The 25,138-nt window shown below is 44.9% G+C and overlaps 1 protein-coding gene across 6 annotated transcripts in view; it reads left to right on the top strand.

Annotated features, from left to right (window-relative positions):
• The window catches only part of SMARCC2 (SWI/SNF related BAF chromatin remodeling complex subunit C2), a 151,302-nt gene that overhangs the window by 48,344 nt on the left and 77,820 nt on the right, over window positions 1-25,138 (top strand). For all 6 annotated transcript variants that reach the window (XM_075852147.1, XM_075852144.1, XM_075852143.1 and 3 more), the window contains exons 10-13: window positions 2,010-2,120; window positions 9,787-9,911; window positions 15,082-15,141; window positions 16,348-16,385. In XM_075852147.1, the coding sequence (XP_075708262.1) occupies window positions 2,010-2,120; window positions 9,787-9,911; window positions 15,082-15,141; window positions 16,348-16,385 (334 nt within the window). The remainder of the gene's footprint in view (window positions 1-2,009; window positions 2,121-9,786; window positions 9,912-15,081; window positions 15,142-16,347; window positions 16,386-25,138) is intronic.

Below are 25,138 nucleotides of genomic sequence, written 5' to 3'. Positions count from 1 at the left end.
TACTTCGTGACATATAAATTAGTTTGGTGGACAATTATGTTTAGGAGGTCATCAGTAATAAATAAATTAAAGTAGTCCATTTTGGGCAAAATTTGAATCGTCCACCGTCCCACCAGGAGTGGCAGTAAATTTGTGGATTCTAGGGCCAAAAAATGGAGCAGGTGCCCATACGAGACTGTAAAGTAGAGGGACCATGTTGTCCTGTGCTACAGCGCTACTAGGTCCTGCGCTTCCATGCTTTGTAGTGTGAACTTCGAAGAACCTGAAGTGACCCTAACATTTTAGCTACCTAAAAAGGTTCCATCTCTGACGCCATCTCTGATGCGGTCTCAGATTCTGACCACAGCATGGCATATGCCTCATCAGCACTATATGCGCTATGTCCTCTCCATAATGTCGCTAACACTAACGAACACCAATTTTTTTTTAAATTTTTTTTTTTTTTTAATGTAACAGATTATATATCTAGAAAGTCCACAATCCAGCAGCACCAGTCAAAATTATGGATGGGTGCGCGCCCTGGGAGCTTGATCACTGCTCCAAATCCAAGTATAGTCGTCCAAAGACAGGCAGCACTCCGAGTTTTAGTGAAAAAATGGCTTTTATTTAGCCCTTGTGCAACGTTTCGGCTCAGCGTATGGAGCCTTTTTCAAGCGTGAAAAAGGCTCCATACGCTGAGCCGAAACGTTGCACAAGGGCTAAATAAAAGCCATTTTTTCACTAAAACTCGGAGTGCTGCCTGTCTTTGGACGACTATACTTAGATTATATATCTAGATAGATGCGCGCACACACACAACCTTTTATATATATATATATATATATATATATATATATATAATTGAATAGAATATATATCTATGCTAACAAAAAACCACTATTGATATATTTCATAAATGTTGAGATGTGGTTGCTGTGATTGGCTCTCACAGTGATCACATGATCAGGGACCACAAAGATTGGTCCCTGATCTTGTGCCCAGTACTATATGCACATGATCGCGCGTTCACAATCTCTGATGCGCCACCATAATAAGGCTGTAAAAACACAGCCAGCAGTCGGGGACCAATTAATATCCCTTTAGGTTTTCATTCTACGTTATTTAAATCAATATCCATACATTTCTTGGCTGATGAGTTGTGGTTTAACTGCTGGGGCTCCCACAATTGTTAGCACAGTATAGTGCCCAGCAGAGAGATGGCCAGATATATGCTCTTAGGCTGTTTCTGTATCCCCCATAGAAAACCCCTTTTAATTAAATTTTACATTTCATACTCTTAGGCCTCATGCACACGACCGTAGTGTTTTTCTGGTCCGCAAATTCCAGGACCGTGTTCCGTGAAATGTCATCCGCAGTTCATCCGTATGTAATCCGCAGTTCATCCGTATGTAATCCGCAAAATGCGGATGAAAAAAAAAAAGCCTAGGTAAAACAGGATGACGACAGAACTCATTCCCGGTCGTCACCTAGCAACACTTCCGCAAATCCGCAAAACTGCGGATGACACACGGAGGTGTATCCGCAATTTCCACGGGCCCATTGACTTCTATTGGCATGTCCGCATCGAATTTGCGGGCCGTAATAAGACATGTCCTGAGTTTCTGCGGCACGGATTTGCGGACATTCGGAGACCCGTGAAAACACGGATAGTGTGTATGGGCCCATAGAAATGAATGGGTCCGCAATTCTCCCGTGGATTTGCGGGGGAATTGCGGACGCAAAAACACGGTCGTGTGCATGGGGCCTTAGGCTTCTGATAAATAAACCATTCCCTGTTAAGGAAAAAAAAAAATGCAGCTTCTGCCGAACTTTGACTGTACAGAAGAAATAATAATTTTGCATTGGAATATTTACACGTTACTTTTATTTTTGTGTGTGTTTATGGTGAAGGTATACTTCTTAAAATGTACTAAATGGTAGGTAGAGTGCATTTCTTTTTCTGTAAAATACTATTTTGAGTGACATTTGTACTATATACTTAAAACATTTTCTTTCTCATTAAAGGTAAGTAGTCCTGACTCTGATCGCAGGGACAAGAAAGGACCTAATTACAAAAAGAGGAAACGTTCTCCTTCACCTCCTCCTAGTGCAGAAGCAAAAAAGAAGAATGTCAAGAAAGGGTTGGTTCATATAGCAGTTGCATGTGCTCTGTTAAAAAATCCTTTATGATGTGTTTTTTAAAACATGACTTTCATACCACTTACATGTGCAGAGGTCTACGTTTCGGTGAGCTTTAAATTATCGTTCTGTCACCATAATTGCACACATTATTGGTGTAAATATTAGTTATATGTCATGTCTGTGAATTATGTTTGCGCCAGTCATATACTAGTTAAATACCACTCTACATCAATCGCGTAATGCTTATTCTTTTACTAATTGGTAGCATTGTCTTTGTTGGATAAGTATTTTTACCTGTCTTAACGCCACACATACTTGATATTACCAATGCATCCACTCGGTACTAGAATGTTTATTCATTTCAGTCCATTTTCCTTCTGGCGCATTAGACAAAAACACATGTTATGTCTCTGATATCTGCCCATTTCATATTTATCCATCAATAGGCTTCATATTGCTTAACAATCTATATAAAAATAATTTCTCTTCATTTTCATTGGGGGACACAGATTATGATTTTGGGATATAGCAATTGTTACTAGAAGACAGACACACTAAATTTAAAAAAAAAGTGGTAGCTCTTCCTATAAGCTATACCCCTCGTGCAGACACGGCTAACCAGTTTTAGCTAAGTGTTCGTAGGAGACAGATCTACCTGTTAGGCACGTCCATCTATGCTTCTTTATTTTTTTTTCTCTTAGGTTGGGAGTACAGGGTTGACTTGATCACCTTGTTACTCCATTATGAGGAAGGAGAACAGTGCGGCCTAACCTCACTGTCGACTGCCCTTTCGCCAAAGGAAAAAGGAGGCACAGCAGGGTTTCTATTCTCTGTTGCCCGCCAGCCATGGGATCACCCTCTGTTCCAGCTCCCTTCTGTCGCCCACACAGATAGCTTTGTCAAGGCATACTTTTTGGTGTCTCCTTCCTCCTGCGAATCTGGTGGTACTTGCCTACAATCTTTCTCACGCAGAGAAATACCTCTGGGTAGCCTTGTTAGATGCGGCCAGGTTACTAGCTTATTCCTCAACTCTCCTGGTCGCTATTAGCAGGATATTCTGGCTTCAGTGCAGCCATCTAAGAGAACCTTAACCGCTCTCCCATTCTCCAGCTACTTGGGCAAGACCAGAATTGAGATCACAGATTTTTCATTCACCTTAAAGCAGGCCCCGTCACTCTGGCCACGCCAAGAAGAGTGTGGCTTGGTTTGGGGCCCTTTTGCTTGTTCGTCAGTCTGTACCCCTTTATCCAAGAGCAGAAATCTGCAAGACAAAAATAAGAGACCTTCCTTTAAACCGTGTCCTTCCTGGCACCCATCTCCTCAACCGTGACAAACCTACCCCAGCAGAACTAGATCTGCTCGGGTGGGGGGAGCGCTATCTTTTTTTGGATGCCTGGCTCTCCCACTTTTCTGATTCCTGGATATGCAAGGTGGTCCCTATAGTCTACAAAATACAATTATCTTCTATTCCCCTGGACCGCTTCTTCCAGTCAGTTCCTGCTATTTTTTTTCTTGCCATTCAGTCTTTCCTATTATAGGGAGTGATTGCAGGAGAGGTTTTGAAGACTTTATGCCAACCTCTCTGTTGTTCCAAAGAAAGAGTTAATGGTGTGTCAGATCTTGTATCTGAAGTGCCTCTACCATTATGTCAAAGTTTTCTGTTTGCGTATTGAAACTCTGCGCTCAGTGTTTGCGTCCATGGAGCAGGGGGGAGTTCTTGTTCTCAGAGGATATCAAGGACGCGTATCTACTCATCCCTAACTGTGCGATCCATTAGTGATTTCTTTGCGATCCTGCCATTACCAAATTGTGGATCTTCCATTCGGATTGTCAACGGCCCCTTGGGTCTTCACGGAAGTGCTCTCCTCAGTGATGGCTCTCCTTCACTCCCGAGGTGCTGTGGCCATTACATTCCTAGATGATATCATGATCAAGGCACCTTTCAGGTCACCCAATCTGAAAAGTCTCTGTATTAATCTAGATACCTTGTTCCACTTCATTTGGATCATGAACAGTACCAAGTCCTTCATCTCTCCCTTGCAATATCTGACCATTCTGGTCATACAGCCCAGGCTGGAATTCTTCTTCCGCAGAACAGCCTCCCTTTCCTTCAACATGGTCTCTTCCATTGAGGCGATTCCTTTTGCTCAGTTTCCCTTTAATGAACCATCCCTGCTCGGTGGAAATAGTCGATGGACTCTCTGCACTGCCTGATTCTTCCGCCTCTGTCAGTGCGCCATTTTTTGCACTGGTGGCTCCACTCCCCAAAGCTGACTATGGGCTGCTCCTACCTGCCGCTTTGGTGGCAGATGCACATCACACCAGACTCTTCGGGTAGGGAGGGTTCTTTCAAGAACTAGCCATTCAAGGTGTGTGGTTTCCCCTGGAGTCCGCCCTTCTGATCAGTGTCTTTATGCTCTGAGACTTGTATCTTTTAACTCTAACTCTGGACCCAGTTCCTATCCAGTCAGGGTTTAGGAGGACAACGCCACAGCGGTCACCTATCTTAACCTCCAACACAAGACCCCCAGAACCACGGCCATGTTGGAGGCAGCCAGCATCCTGCCGTTGGCAGTGACTAACGTTTTGCCTCTTTTTCAGCAGTATATATTCTGGTAGTAAACATTCCACAATTTATAACGCAGACTTCTTCAGCTGAGAACAGATAGACCCAGGGTTGTGGGCCCTTCATCCGGAAGTCTTCAAGGAAATTTTCTCCAGATGGGATCAGCCAGACATGAACCTCATGGCCTCCAGATTAAATCACCAGGTTCCTTGCTTCGCATCTCAGTCTTGAGATTCCTTAGCACTCGCATCGGATGCTCAGGCCATCCTGTGGCATTTGATCGGGTTCCCTTACCTCTTCCCTCCTCGTGCACTCCTATCTCGGATCCACAAGAAAATCAAGGCAGAAGGTGTCCCAGTGATTAATTTCGCCCCAGATTGCCCAGTTCGGCCTGGTACACCAACCTAGTCGCTCTCACCCTGGTGTCTCCCGCTCCAAAAAGGCCTGCTTTTTCAGGGATCTCTCTTCCACCTGAATTTAGCAGCTTTTTGTTTAATGCCATGGCTTAGGTACCATGATTTTTCTGAACAAGTGATCTAACCATGCCTAAAGCCAGAAAGCATCTTCCTCTAATCTACTATAGAATGTGAAAGTCTTTTATTCCATTAGTGTGGGGTGTTACCGTTTTATCCGTTACACTTTTCCCTTTCTCGCTTTCTTTTCTTCCTACAAGAAGGCCTGGATCTGGGTCTTGGCCTTAGCTCTTTCAAAGGTCTATTTCTGTTCTCTTCTAGCGCCTTTTGGCAGTCAAGTCTCCTCCTTTCCGTACCTTCCTTCAAGGGGTCCCCTATTCTGAGCTCCTCTACCGTCTGCCTAGTTCTCCATGGGACCTTAACCTGGTCCTGGATGCGTTGCAGTCTTCTCCCTTTGAGCCACTGAACAATGTTTCTCTCCACTTGCTTAGAAGGTATCCTTGATAGCAATCACTTCCATTCGCAATTTCTCCTGGTGATGCACCAGGAAAAAGGTGGTGCTTTGCCCTGTCCTTATCTTTCTTCCCAAGGTGGTTTCAGTTTTTCATATTTATGAAGAAATTGTTCTCCCTTCCCCTTCCTACCCTAGGGAACAGTACTCCACAATTTGGATGTAGTACACACATTTCAGCTTTATTTTTCTCAGACTTATTTTTTTCATTCTGGAAGGCTCTAGGCAAGGTCTGACGGCGACTAAGGCTACCATAGGCTACTGGAATCGGTCTGTCATTGGTGAGGAGTTCCATTCAAATGGCAAGGAGCCTCTCTTTTGAGTGACTGCTCATTTAACTAGGAGTAAAATAGCCACTACATGGTCTTCCCTTCATACTTTCTCCAAGTTCTATAGGGTGCATTCCTTTACATCGTCCCCTGAGGCTTCACTCGGTTACAGAGGTTTGCAGACAGTTGTACACTTACCACGCTCAATATTCTCTTCCCAACCCCTGCTTTTAAATGTCCCCAGCTCATCATCTGTGTCCCCCAGTGGATCGGATTAGAAAACAGGTTTTTGTTTATTTTTCTTACTCGCCCAAAAAAAATTCCTTTCTCGTTCATTGGAAGGGACAGCACCCACCCAATGTTTATTTTTAGCTGTTATGAGTGATTTGCACAAGTATTTTGGCCAGGGGCGTAGCTAAGGGCCCATGGGCCCCGATGCAAAAGTTCTTATTGGGCCCCCCCCCCCCCCCCGCAAACTCCTCATGGCCGACGGTCCTCAGCTTTCAGCTGCATCGCTGGGTCTCCTAAGTGGCCCAACAATGCAGCACTAGCAGCCGGGGCGTCATTAAGGCTGGGTTCACACACCCTATTTACGGACGTAATTCGGGCGTTTTAGCATTGAATTACGTCCGAAAATGCGGCTCAAAAGCGTTGGCAAACATCTGCCCATTCATTTGAATGGGTTTTACGATGTTCTGTGCCGACGGTCATTTTTTTTACGCGCCGCTGTCAAAAGGCGGCGCGTAAAAAAGACGCCCGCGTCAAAGAAGTGCCTGTCACTTCTTCAGACGTAAATGGAGCCGTTTTCCATGGAATAACAGCTCCAATTACGTCCGTAATGGACGCAGCGAAAAACGCCTGCACATGCCCTTACGTCTGAAATTCCCGAGCTGTTTTCTCCTGAAAACAGCACCGTAATTTCAGCCGTAATGGACGCTGCCGTGTGAATATACCCTCAGGGCTTAAAATGTCAGGGGAAATAGCCCCAATACATATGTGTCCGCCCAAAAAAAAATGTGTGTATAGGAGACAGCATATCTATAGCACTACGACCCTATAAACTATGGATAGGATACATTGGCTCAGCAGACAGTATCACACATGATAAGATTAGATACAGTGGCTGAGCAGACAGTATCACACATGATAGGATTAGATACAGTGGCTCAGCAGACAGTATCACACATGATAGGATTAGATACAGTGGCTCAGCAGACAGTATCACACATGATAGGATTAGATACAGTGGTTCAGCAGACCGTATCACACATGATAGGATTAGATACAGTGGCTCAGAAGGCAGTATCACACATGATAGGATTAGATACAGTGGCTCAGCAGACAGTATCACACATGATCGGATTAGATACAGTGGCTCGGAAGGCAGTATCACACATGATAGGATTAGATACAGCGGCTCAGCAGACAGTATCACACATTATAGGATTAGATATAGTGGCTGAGCAGACAGTATCACACATGATTGGATTAGATATAGGGCCCAGCAGACAGTATCGCACATGATAGGATTAGATACAGTGGCTCAGCAGACAGTATCACACATGATAGGATTAGATATAGGGCCCAGCAGACAGTATCACACATGATACGCTTAGATACAGGGCCCAGCAGACAGTATCACACATGATTGGATTAGATACAGGGCTCAGCTCGCTGACATTGCGGCTCCAGCGCTGGACCCAGGAAAGGTAAGAATAATAATTTTGCTTCTTTATGTGTTACTGATTATTTTTGTGTGTTTGTGTTTTTTTTACAGGTTCGGTTGTTGGACTTCGGATTCAAGGACGACTTCAATGACGGCGGTTTTTTTATTCTCGATAAAATGGTTAATGAGGGTTGTGTTTTTTTATTTCAATAAAATATTTTTTCTATGAGCTTGTATCTTTTTAAACTTTATTATCACCGCCTTAGTAATGGCCGCTGGCTGACTGACAACCTCCATTACTAAGGTGGGGCTTAATGTTAGCAGATGCAGAGGCTAACACTAACCCCCATTATTACCCCGGTACCCACCGCCACCAGGGGTACTGGGAAGAGCCGGGTACGAACCAGTACCCGACCATCTGTAGTGACGGGCAGGCACCGGGGTGGCCGCAGGCTGGTAGTATTAGGCTGGGGAAGGCCAAAAACAGTGGCCCCCTACCACCCTGGTAATGCTGCCTGCTGCTGCTGTGTTGTATCTGGCTGGTTATGAAAATTGGGGGGGACCCGACATCGTTCTTTCCAATAATTTTTTTTTTTTTTTTTAAATGACGTGGGGTCCCCCCATTTTTCATAACCAGCCAGATACAATAAAGCAGCAGCAGCCTAGCATTACCAGGGTGGGAAGGGCCACTGTATCTGGCCTTTCCCCTCCTGATAATACCAGCCTGCGGCCACCCCAGTGGCTGACCATCACTACAGATGGTCAGGTACTGGATGGTACCCGGCTCTTCCCAGCACCCCTGGTGGCGGTGGGTACCGGGGTAATAATGGGGGTTAGTGTTAGCCTCTGCACCGGCTAACACTAAGCCCTGCCTTAGCAATGGATACTGTCAATCAGCCGGCGGCCATTACTAAAGGCGGTAGTAATATAGTTTAAAAAAAAACACAAAGACATAGAAAAAATATTTTATTTAAATTAAAAAAAACACACAGAACCCTAATTAACCATTTTATTGATAATAAAAAAAAAGCCGTCATCGAAGTAGTCCTGGAATCCGCCGTAGTCCAACGACCGAACCTGTAAGAAAACACACAAGAAAAACTATTAGTAACACATGTGTTAGGCTTAGATACAGGGCCCATGTGTGATACTGTCTGTGGGACCCTGTATCTAAGCCTACCACAACGTAGGCTTAGATACAGGGTCCAGCAGACAGTAATCTTATACAGTATAAGATTACTGTGTGCTGGGGCCCTGTATCTAAACCTACAGTGTGGTAGGCTTACATACAGGGCCCATCAGACAGGATCACACATGGGCCCTGTATCTAAGCCTACCATGTGATTGGCTTAGATACAGGGCCCAGCAGACAGGATCACACAATCTGTGATCCTGTCTCATGGGCCCCCTAAGCCTGCTACATCGTAGGCTTAGGGGTTGTGCAGTCGCTAAACATTGATGGCCTATCCACAGGATAGGCCATCAATAGCTGATGTGTCGGGGTCCGTCTCCCGGGACCCGCAAATCAGCTGTTTTGAAGGGGCCGCAGCACTCGTACGAGAGCTGCTTCCCCTTCATTTCACTACTCGTTCACACTGTGAATCGCCGACACCGATTCACAGTGTGACCGGAATGAAGTGACCGGAATGAAGGTGAAGCAGCTCTCGTACGAGTGCTGCGGCCCCTTCAAAACAGCTTATTGGCGGGTCCCGGGAGTCGGACCCCGCCAGTCAGGGCTAATCTTACCTTCATCTTCAGCCGCGGCGGTAGTTCTGTCGTCTCGATGCTGTGTGCGGCGCATAGCGCTGTGACGTCATGCGCTGCACACAGCGCTTGATGTCAGGACCTCCGCTGCGATCCGGAACCAGGAAGGTAAGTACAGTCTGTTACTATAGTAACAGGGGCCCACGGCCCGAGTTATTATAGTAACTTTTTATTGATGTGGTGCGTATGATTTGCGGTTCTCCTTGTTAGTTCTAAGTGGTTATGTTTTTCCTCTTCTTTTCCTGCTGCTTATGTACAAACTGGTTATCTCAGTGTCTGCAAGAGGGGTATAGCCTGATAGGAGAAGCTTAAACATTTTTTTACTTGGTGTCTGCCTCCTAGTGGCAGCGGCTCTACCTAATCTGTGTCCCCAATGAATGTGAGGAGAAAGGGATTTTTAAGGTGAGTAATAAAAAATCCCATTTTCTTGTTATTGCAGCAGTTGTTTCTAATTCCTATAATGTTGTACATTATAGACCATCTACCCCTTATAACAAGTCAAAAAGGGGTCATCGAGAAGAAGAACAAGAGGATCTGACAAAGGATATGGATGAACCGTCCCCAGTGCCTAATGTAGAAGAAGTTACGCTTCCAAAAGCAGGTAATTTACTGTGTGTGTGTGTGTATGTGTATATATGTGAGTGTGTGTGTGTGTGTGTGTGTATACAGTGCCCACCAAAAGTTCCGGAACACCCTCATAACTTTTGAACGGCTCGAGGTAGAGTGTTGAAATTTGGTGGGATTTAATGGGGTCATAAAATCTACCACTTAACGCCATAAAAAACCACCCGCACCCCCTTGGGAGCGATGGGGTGGGCGGGAGCAGCAAAATCTTAAATGGCACGGGGGGTTGAGTGGGGGCTCATTTGAAAGCTCTTTTCATAACGAAAACAATTTTTCGCAGAGATATTTAACTTTTAAAGTTATCATCTTCATTATCGGCTACCGCCGGTGTTAGCATTACCCAAAATGTACAGCACGGGTAAAATCCTAAATGTGTGTGGGCGCGTGTGCTTGTGTGAGCTTGGGAATGTCCCATCAAGGTGACTTTAAATTACGTATTATTACAATTGGCCTCGGCAATACAAAATGGACCTTGTCTACGATTGTAACGTGATTTCATGTGTACACATTTCGGTAGTCGCTTGTGAATTTCAGAGAGCACTAATTCGGAGAGTAATTTTCATTTTTGTACATTTCTATTGTCCTATCACAAAATGCATTTGACCGAAATGAAAAGGATCACTTTATTGATGATTGGAGTGTATGGCGAAGAAAAAATAAGATCCTATCGAGAAGTAGCGGCTTTATTCAATGCCACTTATCCTATCCTTGATCCAATTTCATTGTCAACTGTTAAAAGAACTGTTCATCGTTTCGAAATAACCGGTTCAATTAAAGACGCACCAAGATCCGGAAGACCCAAACATGCTAGTAATGATGAAAAAGCTTTAGGTGTTCTGCTCACTCTACATGATAATCCTCAGACATCTGTCTCCAGTGGAGCACAACAAAATGATATCAGCGCCACATCAGTCCGTCGAATTTTGAAGAGGCGTCATTATCATCCTTCTAAAATACGTCTAGTTCAGGAGCTTATGACAGAAGAGTGGAATTTTTTTGATACAATGATGACACGATTTGATGATCATCAGATTTTCAACTGGACCTGTTTTAAGGATGAAGCTACGTTTGAACTAAACGGTTCTGTAAATCGACAGAACATGAGGTATTGGGCAGACGAAAATCCACATTGGATGAGAGACAATCATACCCAGTATCCTCAGAAGGTTAACGTTTGGGCCGGATTATTCCTCAATCATATTGTAGGACTGTTTTTCATTGAAGGAAACATAAATGCAGAAAATTACTGCAATTTGCTAAGAAACCAAGTGATACCGGCTATTCAAAATATTGCTGGAGAAACTTTCCGCAATGTTTGGTATCAGCAGGATGGAGCTCCGGCTCATTTTTCTCTGCGAGCTCGAATTCTTCTGAACGATAATTTTCCTGATCAATGGATTGGTAGAAGAGGCCCGATTAGAATGGCCACCGAGAATACCAGATCTGACCCCATTAGACTTTTTTTTTTTTTTTACTGGGGTTATTTAAAAAGTAAAGTCTATGAGACTAGGATCGCAAACTTAGACGAGCTGCGGGAAAGTGAACATTTCAAATTCAATCACACCAGATGTTATAAATAATGCTATTGACACGTTTTACGTTCGCTTAGGACACTGTCAAGTTGTTGAAGGACCTCAGTTCGAACATTTGATTTAATACAGTAATTGTTATGTTTGCACTAATACACATAATACATGTCCTCGGTCTTGCTTTGTTTGGCCGGACAAAGCACGCACGTACGTTTGGAGTCGTTAAATATCGGGGGGAATAATGAACCCCCGGGGCCCTTATCTCGGGCTGTGTACGCGGACACACACACGTGAGAGGCAAGGGGACTCGCATAAATCTAGCACCCCAGTGAGATGTAAATCCGACCGTGCGACCTACGCGCGGTACATTTTGCGTAATGCTAACATCGGCGGTAGCGGATAATGAATATGATAACTTTAACACAAAATATCTCAGCGAAAAAAAAAAAATCCTAGCTTAAAATAGTTTGCAGCATCATTTTTGTATTTAAAAGAGTTTTCAAACGAGCCCCCACTCGACCCCCCGGTGCCATTTTAAATTTTATGACCCCGTTAAATCCCACCAAATTTCAACAGAAAAGAAATCAAAAAACGAATGAAACTCTCCTGGAAAAAAAATGATGGTACCCTTAACTTAATATTTTGTTGCACAACCTTTTAAGGAAATCACTGAAAACAAACGATTTCTGTAACTCTCAATGAGACTTGTGCACCTGTCCACAGGTATTGTGGCCACTCCTCGTGAGCTGTTGCTCCAGCTGCCTTCTCCAGGCTGCATGTTCCAGCTCCTTCCACAGATGTTCAATAGGATTTAGATCCAGACTCATAAATGGCCACTTCAGAATAGTCCAATGCTCTGCTCTTAGCAAATCTTGAATGTTTTTAGCTGTATGTTTTGGGTCATTATCCTGTTGGAGGACCCATGACCTGCGACTCAGACCAAGCTTTCTGACAATGTCTGATTTACATTAGTTGATTTCCAGAAAATTAAAATCTATTATTACTTTTGTCAGTTTCAAGTATGTGTGTATATGTTTGCGGCGCTGAATGCACACGTAAATCATCAAGATTGGCTGCTTGCAGCCTCCTTTGCAGTGGCCGACCAATGATGTCCTAGATGTGCTCGATGGGAGACAAGTCAGAGACCCTGCAGGCCATGGCAGCACGTTTAGGCAACGCAGGCAGCTTACGGTAGCCTGAGCAACATGCATCCTGACATTGCCCTGTTGAAAAACGGCTTCTGGGACACTATGGAGAAATGGGCGTACCACTGGTTCCACGACCAAATCAATGTAACGCTGAGCTGCTAGTGTACCTGAAATGAAGACTAGAGGGCCCCGGCTACTGTACATTATGCCACCCCCACACCATATTCCCAGGAATAGGACTGGTGTGACGTTCCCTTGTGAAGGCCTCTTCATGGCGCTATCCATGTGGTCTCCAGACCAATCTTCGGCTATCATTGCGTCCGAGACAAAAGTGGAACTCATCGCTAATGAGGATAGATCTCTATTGCCGTCTTGCTGTGCACCATGATAAGGCCTCATGCCCACTTCCGTTTTTTCCTTCAGGCTGCTAGCCGTTTTTTTGACGGCTAGCACCCTGACCCATTCATTTCAATGGGGCCATACACACTTCAGTTTTTTTGACGGTCCCGTTGTTCCGTTCCGACAAAGAGCATGTCCTACTTTGGTCCAAGATTCCGTGACCGTGGGGCCCATACAAGTCAATGGGTCCGTCAAAAAAACTGAAGGCACTGGGAAGGCATCCGTGTGCCGTCCATGTGTGACGGAGCCGTTGCCTAGCAACGGCCGGGCAGGCAGAAGTACACGTAGAGCGAGATATTGCACTGCACTAATTGGCAGCCCCTTCTCTCTATCCTGCACTGATTGCCAGCCTCTTCTCTCGATCCAGCTCTGATCGGCAGTCTCTTCTCTCTATCAGTGGTGGATAGAGAGAAGAGGCTGGCGATCAATGCTGGATGGAGAGAAGGGGCAGCCCTTTCGGGCAGAGTATTCGCAGCGGAACGCAGCGATAGAAAGAAAAAGTTCATACGTACCCCGGCCATTGTCTTGGTGACGCGTCCCTCTTTTGACATCCAGTCCGACCTCCCTGGATGACGCGGCAGTCCATGTGACGATGAAACGTTATCCCATGAGGCCGGACTGGAGGAAGAAGCAGGGAGTTCTGGGTAAGTATAAAAAACATATTTTTCTGAGTTGGGGTTTTTGAAGGAAACATTAGAAATCTATAGTGGTAGTCACTGTCCAGCGGTAGTCACTGTCCAGGGTGCTGAAAGAGTTACTGACAATCAGTGCAGCTCCTTCTCTCTATCCAGCACTGATTGTAACTCTTTCAGCACCCTTGACAGTGACTACCGCTGGACAGTGAGTACCATGTGTGGCACTCACAATATAGATTTCTAATGTTTCAGGACTCTGTCGCTGTCCATGCTGTGTACCGCTACTCACAATGAAACGCTGTGCCCGCACTGATATCGGGTGCATAGTGTGAATGGGACTTGGTTTCCTCTCGGAAACACGGAAGTGTACACTGAGTACACACGGGAACCACACTGATACAATCACGGACACACGGATCCGTGAAAAACGGCCGTGAAAACGGTGATGGAAGTGTGCATGAGGCCTTAGAGCAGTGGCGTGTGGTCAATGGAACACCTGCAGCTTGACGTCTGGCTCGCAGCCCAATGTCATGCAAACGCAGTAATGACATCTTGGCCTAGATGCGTAGCAATCTGCCAGAGTGATAAACCAAGGTCTCTCAGTTCAAGGATTTTGTCCCTCTAAGGGCTTTTTCAGACGAACGTGATATACGTCCGTGCAACGCGCGTGATTTTCATGCGCCTTGCACGGACCTGTGTTAGTCAATGGGGCCGTTCAGACAGTCCGTGAGTTTCGCGCAGCGTGTGTCCGCTGCGTAAAACTCACGACATGTCCTATATTTGTGCGTTTTTCGCGCATCATGCACCCATTGAAGTCAATGGGAGCGTGAAAATCACGCGCAGCACACGGAAGCACTTCCGTGTGACGCGCGTGATTCGCGCAACATCAGTGAAAACTATGAATGTAAACGGAAAAGCACCACATGCTTTTCTGTTTACAAACATACAAACAGTGTCATAATGATGGCGGCTGTGCGAAAATCACGTAGCCACGCATCATACGCTGCTGACACACGGAGCTGTTATGTACCATTTGCCCGTGCTAAACGCCGCGTTTTTTGCACGCGCAAAACGCACATGCTTGTGTGAATCCGGCCTAAGTTTGCTATAACTGGCATATCGACGAACAGGAGGCATCGCAAAATCATCCCACACCACTTGATCCGATTTCTGATGTTTCATGTGGCTAAAAAACTTTGCTTTCAATCTGGCTTTTATGCCCCTTCCACATGTCAGGGATCGGAGCACGGTGCTTGAAAATGTGATCATTTGTAGTGACACCTGCTACTTCCTCGATTTTGAATAACCTCACGGCTTGTCCTTCTTGGTGTTGCAATTTCAATGTTGAGGAGCAATTTTTTTATTATTATTTATATTTTTAACGTTAATTTTTGTGGTAAGCATAGTTGAGAAACATATATTTCTTTATTTCCTAGTTAACACCAAGAAAGATTCTGAAACAGCCCCAGTGAAAGGTGGGACTGTTACTGACCTAGGTGAGTGATTATACTTTGTTTACAATTTCAATAATTTCTAAACAAATGGATGCATGATTGTTAAAAAAAAACTGATGTCTAGCCTAAGGCCCTGTTCACACAGAGTTTTTTGCAGGTGGAAAAATCTGCCTTAAAATTCCTTCAGGAATTTTGAGGCAGAATTTGACCTGCCTGCACTCTGTTTGCCGTGTTTTTTATGGCGTTCGGCCGTGGCCATTGAGCACTGCGGGCGAATTGATGTCAATGGGAGGTCAGAGACAGAAAGGGCATGACTCTTTTTTTTTTTTTTTTTTTTTTTTTTTTTTTAACTCGTTTTATTGAAAAATTTAACAAAGTTTAACACAAGTCAAATTCAAAATAGTGAATGGACCACAATGTCCTATAACTTTGTAACAAAGCACTCGCAGGTGCTAAAAACATAAGTGCCATATTTTCACGCAATGCCAGCATTATCTTGCGAACAGATACACCATATTTGTGAAGCGTAACCATCTGAGCGTTCATTAATAAGAACAGTACAAGTGTTTAATTGTATGCGAGAGGCCCGGGACATCCACTGTCACCCTTTCCAACTGCGATTATCTCCCCCCCCCCCCAAGCGCACTCCTTGCTTGCCCCAGTTCTCTGGAGGAGTAATTAGTATCTGGCGCTTCACACCACAGGTCCCAAATTTTGTGGAATTTGTCAGGTAAGTTTCTGTGTTTGTAGATGATGCGTTCGTACGACACTGTCGAATTTACCATATTTTTCCACACTGTAACTTTCGGGGGTCGTCTATCCATCCAATTCATTGATATACCTTTGCAAGCTAGAAATAGTGTCTCCTGTATGAAAATTCTGGTGTAATGTGGCCACTGGTCTTCCTCCATTATGCCAAACAAACATATTTCTGGAGAGCTGGTGATCGGGAATGGTAGCATCCGATTTAGGACTTCAACCACTTCCGCCCAGTATTTCTGTGGATATGTCATAAATGCCCCTGATGTGAAAACCCCTTTAAAGAGACACTCCAGCAAAAAAAATAAAAATGATCGTGGCCCCCGTTTGCACAGTATACCTGGTAAAAGGTTGGGCAGGCCATCCTCTTACCAGGCGCTTTTTGTTGCAGAAACATCCCGGCCAGAAATATCCAAAAATTAGCTTGAGTCTCTTTAAATGTCATTGAAAATGTCACCTTTTAATGTTTTTTGTTTTTTTTTTAACCAGATGAACAGGAAGATGAGAGTATGGATGCTGTTACTAAGGTGGGTGTTGCATGGGTGCAAATTTTGACAATGTTTAATGCTGTCTTTATCAGTATGTTGGCCATGGACCCAGACCTTACACGGTTAAAGGAAAACTACCAAACTAACTCTATAGACCTTGGAAACTATTTTGTTTTTTTAATGTTTAGTGCTTGAAGTTACAGGCTTAATGCATCTAATGTGGCTTGTTGCCTTATTGTAGGTACTTTGTGTAGATCACTATCCACATCCTTTTATATTTGTGTACATTAATGTGGAAGGTGATCTACACAATGGGGCAGATGTAGGGCTGGGCAATTTTGCCAAAAAATAAAATCTAGATTTTTTTCAACACTTTGGGCGATTTTCGATTTGAATCTAGATTTTTCTTTTCCGTTTCATTTCCGCCAGCGCCGTGCGGGTACTCTGGGGAGAGATTACATTATAGTGTCTGAAGTGTGAGCAGGACCCAATGCAATACCGGCCCCACCATGGGGCTTTAATAAATAACATAAAGCCTGATTCACACGACCGTGACTGGACTGTGAAAAACGGTCTGGATTTCCCAGCCTGATCACGGTACATGTAAACGGGACACCTGGCATCATAGACATTCGAGCTAGTTACACGACAGTAACGCCTCATGCACACGACCATTGTGTGACTCGGGCCGTTATTGACGGCATCCGAGTGACACCCGATAGTCTTCACGGACCTATTTACTTTAGCGGGGTGAATTGGGTCCGTGAACATTAACATGTTCTATCTTTCCTCGGATCACTGACGGGACTCAGACGGTGCACATGAGGCGTAAAGAAAAATGGCCTTTAACCCCTTCGCGCTCAGCGACGTACTATTCCGTTGTGCATTTCGGCCGTCTTCCTGACACATACAGGAGCTGTTACAGCTGCTGTCTCGTACAGCAGTTGCCGCAGCTCCTTCAGCGGGGACCGATCGCTGTGTCCCCGCTGATTAATCCCTTGGAAGCGTTCAATAGCGATCGCGGCTTCTTAGGGGTTAAGCTACCATGGTCGGCCCGCTACACGATGGTAGCTATTACAACCGGACACCTAACAATGGCGTCCGGCTATGCCATCTACGGAAGCCTAGTGGGTCCTGACTAAGTCAGGACCTACTATGCTTGCGGTCAGTGAGTAGCTGACAGCTCCAATATACTGCACTACGCATGTAGTGCAGTGTATTAGAATAGCGATCAGGGCTCCTGCCCTCAAGTCCCTTAGTGGGACAAAGTAATAAAGTAAAAAAAAGTTGTGTCAAAATAAGAAAATAAAAGTTTCAAAAGTAACAAAAGTAAAAATCCCCCTTTTTCCCTTGTCAGTCCTTTATTATTAATAAAAATAAATAAATAAACAAACTATACATAATTGGTATCGCCGCATCCGTAACTGCCTGAACTACAAAAGTATTTAATTCTTTATCCCGCATGGTGAACGCGGTAAAAGAAAATAATAATAAACCATACCAGAATCACAATTGTTTGGTCACTTCACTTCCCAAAAAATGGAATAAAAAGAGATAAAAAAGTCGAATGTACCTAAAAATGGTGCTGATCGAAGCTACAGTTCGTTACGCAAAAAATAAGTCCTCGCACGGCTTTCTTGATGGGAAAAAAAAAGTTATGGCTCCTAGAATAAGGCAACACAAAAAGAAAATTATTTTTAATAAAAAGTATTTTATTGTGCAAACGGCATAAGACCTAAAAAAAACTATAAACATCTGGTATCGCCGTAATCGTATCGCCCCGCAGAATAACGTGAATATGTCATTTATAGCGCACGGTGAACACTGTAAAAAAAATAGAATAAAAAACAATAGTAGAATTGCTGTTTTTTAGTCACCACGCCTCTTAAAAATAGAACAAAAACTGATCAAAAAGTCGCATGCACCCCATGAAAACTACAATAAATTCCTCAAGGGGTCTAGTTTCCAAAATGGGGTCACTTTTGGGGGGTTTCCACTGTTTTGGCACCACAAGACCTCTTCAATCGGACATGGTGCCTAATAAAAAGGAGACCTCATGATCCTCTAGGTGGTCCTTTGCTTCGGAGGCCGGTGCTTCAGTCTATTACCGCACTAGGGCCACATGTGGGATATTTCTCAAAACTGGAGAATCTGGGCAATAAGTATTGAGTTGCGTTTTTCGGGTAAAACCTTCTGTTTTACAGAAAAAAATGGAATAAAAAGGATTTTCTGTCAAAAAAATGATATATGTAAATTTCACCTCTACTTTGCTTTAATTTCCTGTGAAACCCCTACAGGGTTAATAAACTTTCTAAATGCTGTTTTGCATACTTTGAGGTGGCCTAGTTTCTAAAATGGGGTGTTTGATAGGGGTCTCTAATATATAAGGCCCTCAAAGCCACTTCAGAACTGGAACCTAAAAAAAGGGGCTTTTTCTTATACCACACCCCGATGTACCGCATGGCCGTGTCCAGGATGCGTTATGAGGCAATACTTGGCTTCTCACATTATACTGATAATGAGGAGTGCCCACCCCGAGATTACCCCAGTTTTGACCGTTTGTATAAACCGAGACCCCTATTAGACCGTTTCAGTGCCCGGTTTTCCAAAGCATACACCCCCGAGAATTGTATTTCTATTGATGTGTCCTTGGTACATTTTAAAGGGAGGCTTCAATTCTGCCAGTACCTGCCGGGTAAGAGGGCATGGTATGGCGTGAAGATGTGTAAGCTGTGCGAGAGTGCATCAGGGTATACTTACAAATTTAGTATATATGAAGGGAAGGACACCAGTATTCAGCCCCCAGAATGCCCCCCCTTACTGGGAATTAACACAAAAATTGCGTGGGATTTGGTGCACCCACCGCTGGACCAGGGTTACCACCTCTACCTGCATAATATTTATACCAGTGTCCCACTCTTCAAGTGCCTCGGTTCCAGAAGTACTGTAGCATGCGGCACTGCTAGAAAAAGTCTGAGAGGCCTCCCTAAGACTCTGCTTGGGCAAACACCCAGAAGGGGTGAGAGCAGGGCACAATCTAGCAGTAATATATTGTGTGTCAAGTACAAGGACAAGAGAGATGTCCTTGTATAGACAACAATACATGGCCACACCAGTACCCATGTACCTGTACGAGGTACCAGTACAGAGACCCCCCAAACCAGACTGCATCCTGGACTACAATAGGTACATGGGAGGGGTGGACTTGTAAGATCAAGTCCTGAAGCCCTACAGCCCCATGCGGTGTGGTATAAGAAGTTGGCCGTGCACATCATACAGATGGCATTGGTTTGTGGAACTACGTCGACTTATGGCCAGGTGGGATCCTCTTCCCATGTCATTTTTTGGACGCATAGCTGCGGTCAAAATGACCTTGCTCCCTAAATTACTGTACTTCTTTGAGACCCTGCCAGTGGCGGTACCTATGAGGGAATTGCGGGCTATGCAGTATTCCATCCTCCGGTTCATATGGCACTCCGGCAGACATCGAATCCCGAAATCGGTTTTATTGTCCGGTCGATCTGCAGGAGGGTTCTCAGTTCCTGATGTGGTGAAATACTACTGGGCGACCCATCTCCGCCGCTTACCCTGTTGGGTGTCCTTACAGGCATAAAACAAGTGTACTGAAATAGAGAAGCTATGGATGGCTCCGGTTCTCCCAAACTCTTTGTTATGGGGCGATCCGCTGGTATTGCCGTCTTCATCTCTGTTGGGTCCCATGCGCTTTCAGCGGGAGGTGTGGGAAACCTGTAAAAAACGCTTTCATTTGGCGTCGGGTTACCCACCCTTGACCTCGGTACTCTACACTCCCACTATTCTGGGCGGTACTACCTCCCGAGTAGTCCGATTGTGGACGGGAATAGAGGTATTTCATCTGGCCAACATGGTTGATCCCCACACGCTAGGGCTCCACCCGTTTTCATATTTCCAACGACATCATAACGTCCCCTCTTCTACATTTTTCCACTATCTTCAGATCAGACATTACATGTAACAAACTTTCGGATCCACGGGGGTCACTACACCTACAAGCTTCGAAAGGTTGTGTCGGCATACTACCACCACTAAAGGGCTTATATCCGCTATTTATGCGATACTGCTATCCCCGGATGACTCCCCTCCGCCTGGGCATAGATATATGTTGAAATGGGAGACCCTGTTGAATAAATCTATCCCTCTCTCATTGTGGCAGATTATCTGGTCACAAGCAGCTAAAACTTCCATCTGCACTGCATATAAAGAAAATCAATACAAAATTCTTATGTTTTCGTACCATACCCCTGGCTTTCTGCATAGCTTCAATCCGGGTATTCCTTCGGATTGTTGGCGATGTGGAGATCAGAGAGGAGACCTGTTCCATATTTTTTGGAGCTGCTCACTGGTCCAACAGTTTTGGTTGGAGGTTAGGAAGTTGGCGATGGCGGTGTTACAGCAGGATATTCCTCTAGACCCTCTTCATTATCTCCTGAATGTCCCTCCCAGGTCCTTGGGGAAGCCACTAGCCCGACTAGCTGGGCGTTGTGAATAGAAGTGTATGATGCTGACATACCCTTCTATTCACAACGCCCAGCTAGTAAAACAAGTAAACACGCTCAGATGTTACAAACACAATACACGCCCAGTTGGAAATAAGAGAAAACACGCCCAGTTGTCCATTAGAAAGGCTCATTTGCATAAATATAAAATTGCTCATAACTTGGCCTAAAATTATCGTTTTTCCAAAAAACAAAACGTTACTGTTCTCTACATTGCAGCGCCGATCACATGCAATAGGAGATAGGGATTTGATAATCTGGTGACAGAGCCTCTTTAAGGCCAAAACTAGGCTGCGTCCTTAAGGGGTTAAGGCCCAAACTAGGCTGCGTCCTTAAGGGGTTAAAAACTGATCAAATGTTAGTTTTTCATGTGCATTCTGCATCAGTGTCTTCAAGTTCTCATCCATTTCCAGTCCTTCTGTCAGTTAAAAAAGAAAAAAAAGGATGGATTTCATTTGTCAGGGTTTTTGTATTAATCCCCTGAAATCAGCAGTGTCCCTGTAGATAGTGCCACAGTTCCCACATATAGTGACATAGTGCCCACATATAGTGCCCCAGTGCCCACATATAGTTCCACAGTGCCCACATATAGTGATAGTGCCACACTGCCCATGTAGATCGTGCCACACACTCTTGCAGATAGCACCCCACCCCCATGTAAATCGCAGCACCCCTCCTCCCTTGCAGATAGCAACCCCACATGTAGGTCTCGCCCCCACCCCCCTTGTAGATAGCACCACAAACCCCACTCCCTTGTAGATCGCACCCCCCTTCTTCCTTGTAGATATAGCCACTGTAACTGCCACTAGAAGCTGATCCTCGGCCAGAGGTTGCCGACGCTTTGGCCTGGGATTCAGCTCCTAGTGGGAGCTACTGTAATCTACAATTGGGGTGTTGATGCGATCTGCAAGGGGGGAGGTGGTGAGATCTACAAGGGGGAATGTGATTCGATTGGCATGGGGGGTGGTGGTGGTTCGATCTGCAAGGGGCGGGTCATGGTGGTGCGATCTGCAAGGGAGATCTACAGTTCTCTACAGCGGGGTGGTATACCTATATACTAGAAGTCCCTGCTTCACTGCGGAACTGCTGTATCATTTTGTTCAGTACAGAACAGCAGTTCCATGAGGAAGCGGGAACAGAACGGGGCGGACCAGGAAGTGACAAGACGGCAGGGCGGAGCTTCCTCTTACAGCACGGCGCCACTAAAGAATCGATTCAACGATTCTGTTAAAAGACAGAATTGTGAGAGTCCTTGAGGGCGAATTAGTCAAATTAATTTGATTAATTGCCCAGCCCTAGGCAGATGTATCAAAACTAGTGCAAAAGAAATATGGAGTAGTTGCCCATGGCAACCATTTAGATCGCTACTTTTTTTTTGTCATGTGAAAAATGTATCAATCATATAAGTTCATTATCCAACGTTTAAAAAAACTGTGTTAAAGGGAATGTATCACCAATACACCGTGTTCCAAATTATTATGCACATTGGATTTTAAGTGTAAACATTTAATTATTAGTTTTTCAATTAAACTCATGGATGGTATTGTGTCTTAGGGCTCTTTGGATCATTGTAATCAATCTCAGACACCTGTGATAATTAGTTTGCCAGGTGTGCCCAATCAAAGGAAAACTACTTAAGAAGGACGTTCCACATTATTAAGCAGGCCACAGGTTTCAAGCAACATGGGAAAGAGAAAGGATCTCTCTGCTGCCGAAAAGCGTGAAATGAAAACATTGGATATTTCAAGAAGACTTAGGCCTGATCATCATACTGTGAAAAGATTTGTGGCTGATTCAGAGCACAGACGGGTTAGTTCAGATAAAGGCATAATGAGGAAGGTTTCTGCCAGACAAATTAATAGGATTAGGAGAGCAGCTGCTAAAAGGCCATTTCAAAGCAGCAAACCGGTATTTGAAGCCGCTGGTGCCTCTGGAGTCCCGCAAACCTCAAGGTGTAGGATCCTCCAGAGGTTTGCAAGTGTGCATAAAGCTATTATTCAGCCACCCCTAAACAATACTCACAAGCAGAAACGGTTGCAGGGGGCTGAGAAATACATGAAGACTAATTTTCAAACCGTGTTGTTTACTGATGAGTGCCGTGCAACCCTGGATGGTCCAGATGGATGGTTGGTGAATGGCCACCATGTCCCAACACGGCTGAGACGTCATCAAGGAGGTGGCGGAGTCATGTTTTGGGCTGGAATCATGGGGAGAGAGCTGGTAGGCCCCTTTAGGGTCCCTGAAAGTGTGAAAATGACCTCTGCAAAGTATGTAGAGTTTATGACTGACCACTTTCTTCCGTGGTACAAAAAGAAGAACCGTGCCTTCCGTAGAAAAATTATCTTCATGCATGACAATGCACCATCTCATGCTGCAAAGAATACCTCTGTGTCATTGGCTGCTATGGACATAAAAGGAGAGAAACTCATGGTCTGGCCCCCATGTTCCCCTGACCTCAACCTTATTGAGAACCTTTGGAGCATCCTCAAGCAAAATATCTATGAGGGTGGGAGGCAGTTCACATCAAAACAGAAGCTCTGGGAGGCTATTCTGACATCCTGCAAAGATATTCAAGCAGAAACTGTCAAAGTACTCACAAATTCAATGAATGCAAGCATTGTGAAGGTGATATCAAAGAAGGGGTCCTATGTTAACATGTAACTTGGCCTGTTACGTTTTTTTTGATTGAAAGAGCTTTTGATTTCTGTAAATATGACCTCCTGATGCTGCAAATTCAACAAATTACCATTTTAGTTATTTTTACAACCTTTAAAATGTTTTGATCTCTGTTGTGCATAATAATTTGAAACAGTGCATTGTGAGTTTTTTACTTCTAAAAAAAAAAATCGGTTATTATTAGGAGATTTGTTCAATAAAATGTGCATTATACTCCAACGGTTGATGGCTTGAAGATTATACTGACTGTCATTTGCATCGACTATTTAGGAAAATCAGCGAAAAATAACATTTGCATAATAATTTGCAACGGGGTGTATATTTTTTTCCTAATTAAGGCCCTGTTCACATGGAGTTATTTGCAGGCAGAAAATTCTGCCTCAAAATTCCCTCTGCCTGCACGCCGTTTGCCACGTTTTTCTCCCGCGGCCATTGAACGCCGCGGGCAAAAACGCTGGGAAAAACGCTTTCTCTGCCTCCCATTGATGTCAATGGGAGGTCAGAGACGTAAACGGCCGAAGATAGGGCATGTCGCTTCTGTCTCCCGCGAGATGGTTTTTCCGCTCGTGGGGAAAAATGCCTCCAGCCTCCCATTGAGATCAACGGGAGACATTTTCGGCCATTTTCTGGCGCGTTTTCAGATGCGGTTTCCGCGTCAAAAAAGTAGCAAAAAAGCTCAGTGTGAACGGGGCCATCCATCTTGCCTGAGTTGTTTTAACAGCACTTAGAGATATGCTTTAGCAGCCACATGGACCATACGAACCTGTTAACAGAAGGGCACCCGTTGACTTCTATGGGAGAGTTTTCTAGGCATGCTCTGTGACCTGTGCAGAGGTCGATTTGCAGTGAGAGAGAGGAGGGGAGCTGTGTCCATCTATTGTCAATGGTGGATCCTGTGTTACCTATATAGAGTTGTTACCTGTCATCCTGTCTATTATAAATGGTGGATCCTGTGTTATCTATATAGAGGTGTTACCGGTCATCTGGCCTATTAGAAATTGTGGATCCTGTGTTATCTACATAGAGGTGTTATCTGTCATCCGGTCTATTATAAATGGTGGATCCTGTGTTATCTATATAGAGGTGTTACCGGTCATCTGGCCTATTAGAAATGGTGGATCCTGGGGGCGTGGCCTAGCGGTGAATGTGAGAGGACGTGTGTGACCGGAGCTCCTGCTGTACTCATCCTTTAAGGTCCATATATCCCGTAAAATTCTGGGAAAATAGCTTCCCCAGGGTCTTACCAGAGTCTGGAGGTGGAGGAGCACGAGTACCCGGCCATAATGACGCGCTCCAAGAAGCAGAAGTCGCCGCCAGCGAGTCCCGGGTCCCGCGCTCAAGATGGCGCCGAGGAGAAGGAAGGCCGCAATAGAGGCCTCCGGCAGGAAGTTGTGGAGAAGCTGGAGAGGTTCGCCCGCACGCCGAGAGCAGGGGGGGCGGCTGCACAGCAGCGAAAGTCGGCTGGAGATCAGGCAGCTGGAGGCTCATCTTATGGATCCAGGTACTCTCCTTTGGCGGGGGACATGAGAAGTGAGGAGGAGGAGGAGGAGGAAGAGATGAGTGGCGCCATGCAGGATCAGC

This window comes from Rhinoderma darwinii, chromosome 2 (assembly GCF_050947455.1).
Source record: "Rhinoderma darwinii isolate aRhiDar2 chromosome 2, aRhiDar2.hap1, whole genome shotgun sequence".
Lineage (NCBI taxonomy): Eukaryota > Metazoa > Chordata > Amphibia > Anura > Rhinodermatidae > Rhinoderma > Rhinoderma darwinii.
Note: the sequence above shows the minus strand (reverse complement) of the source record. Positions and strands in the feature narration are given on the sequence as shown.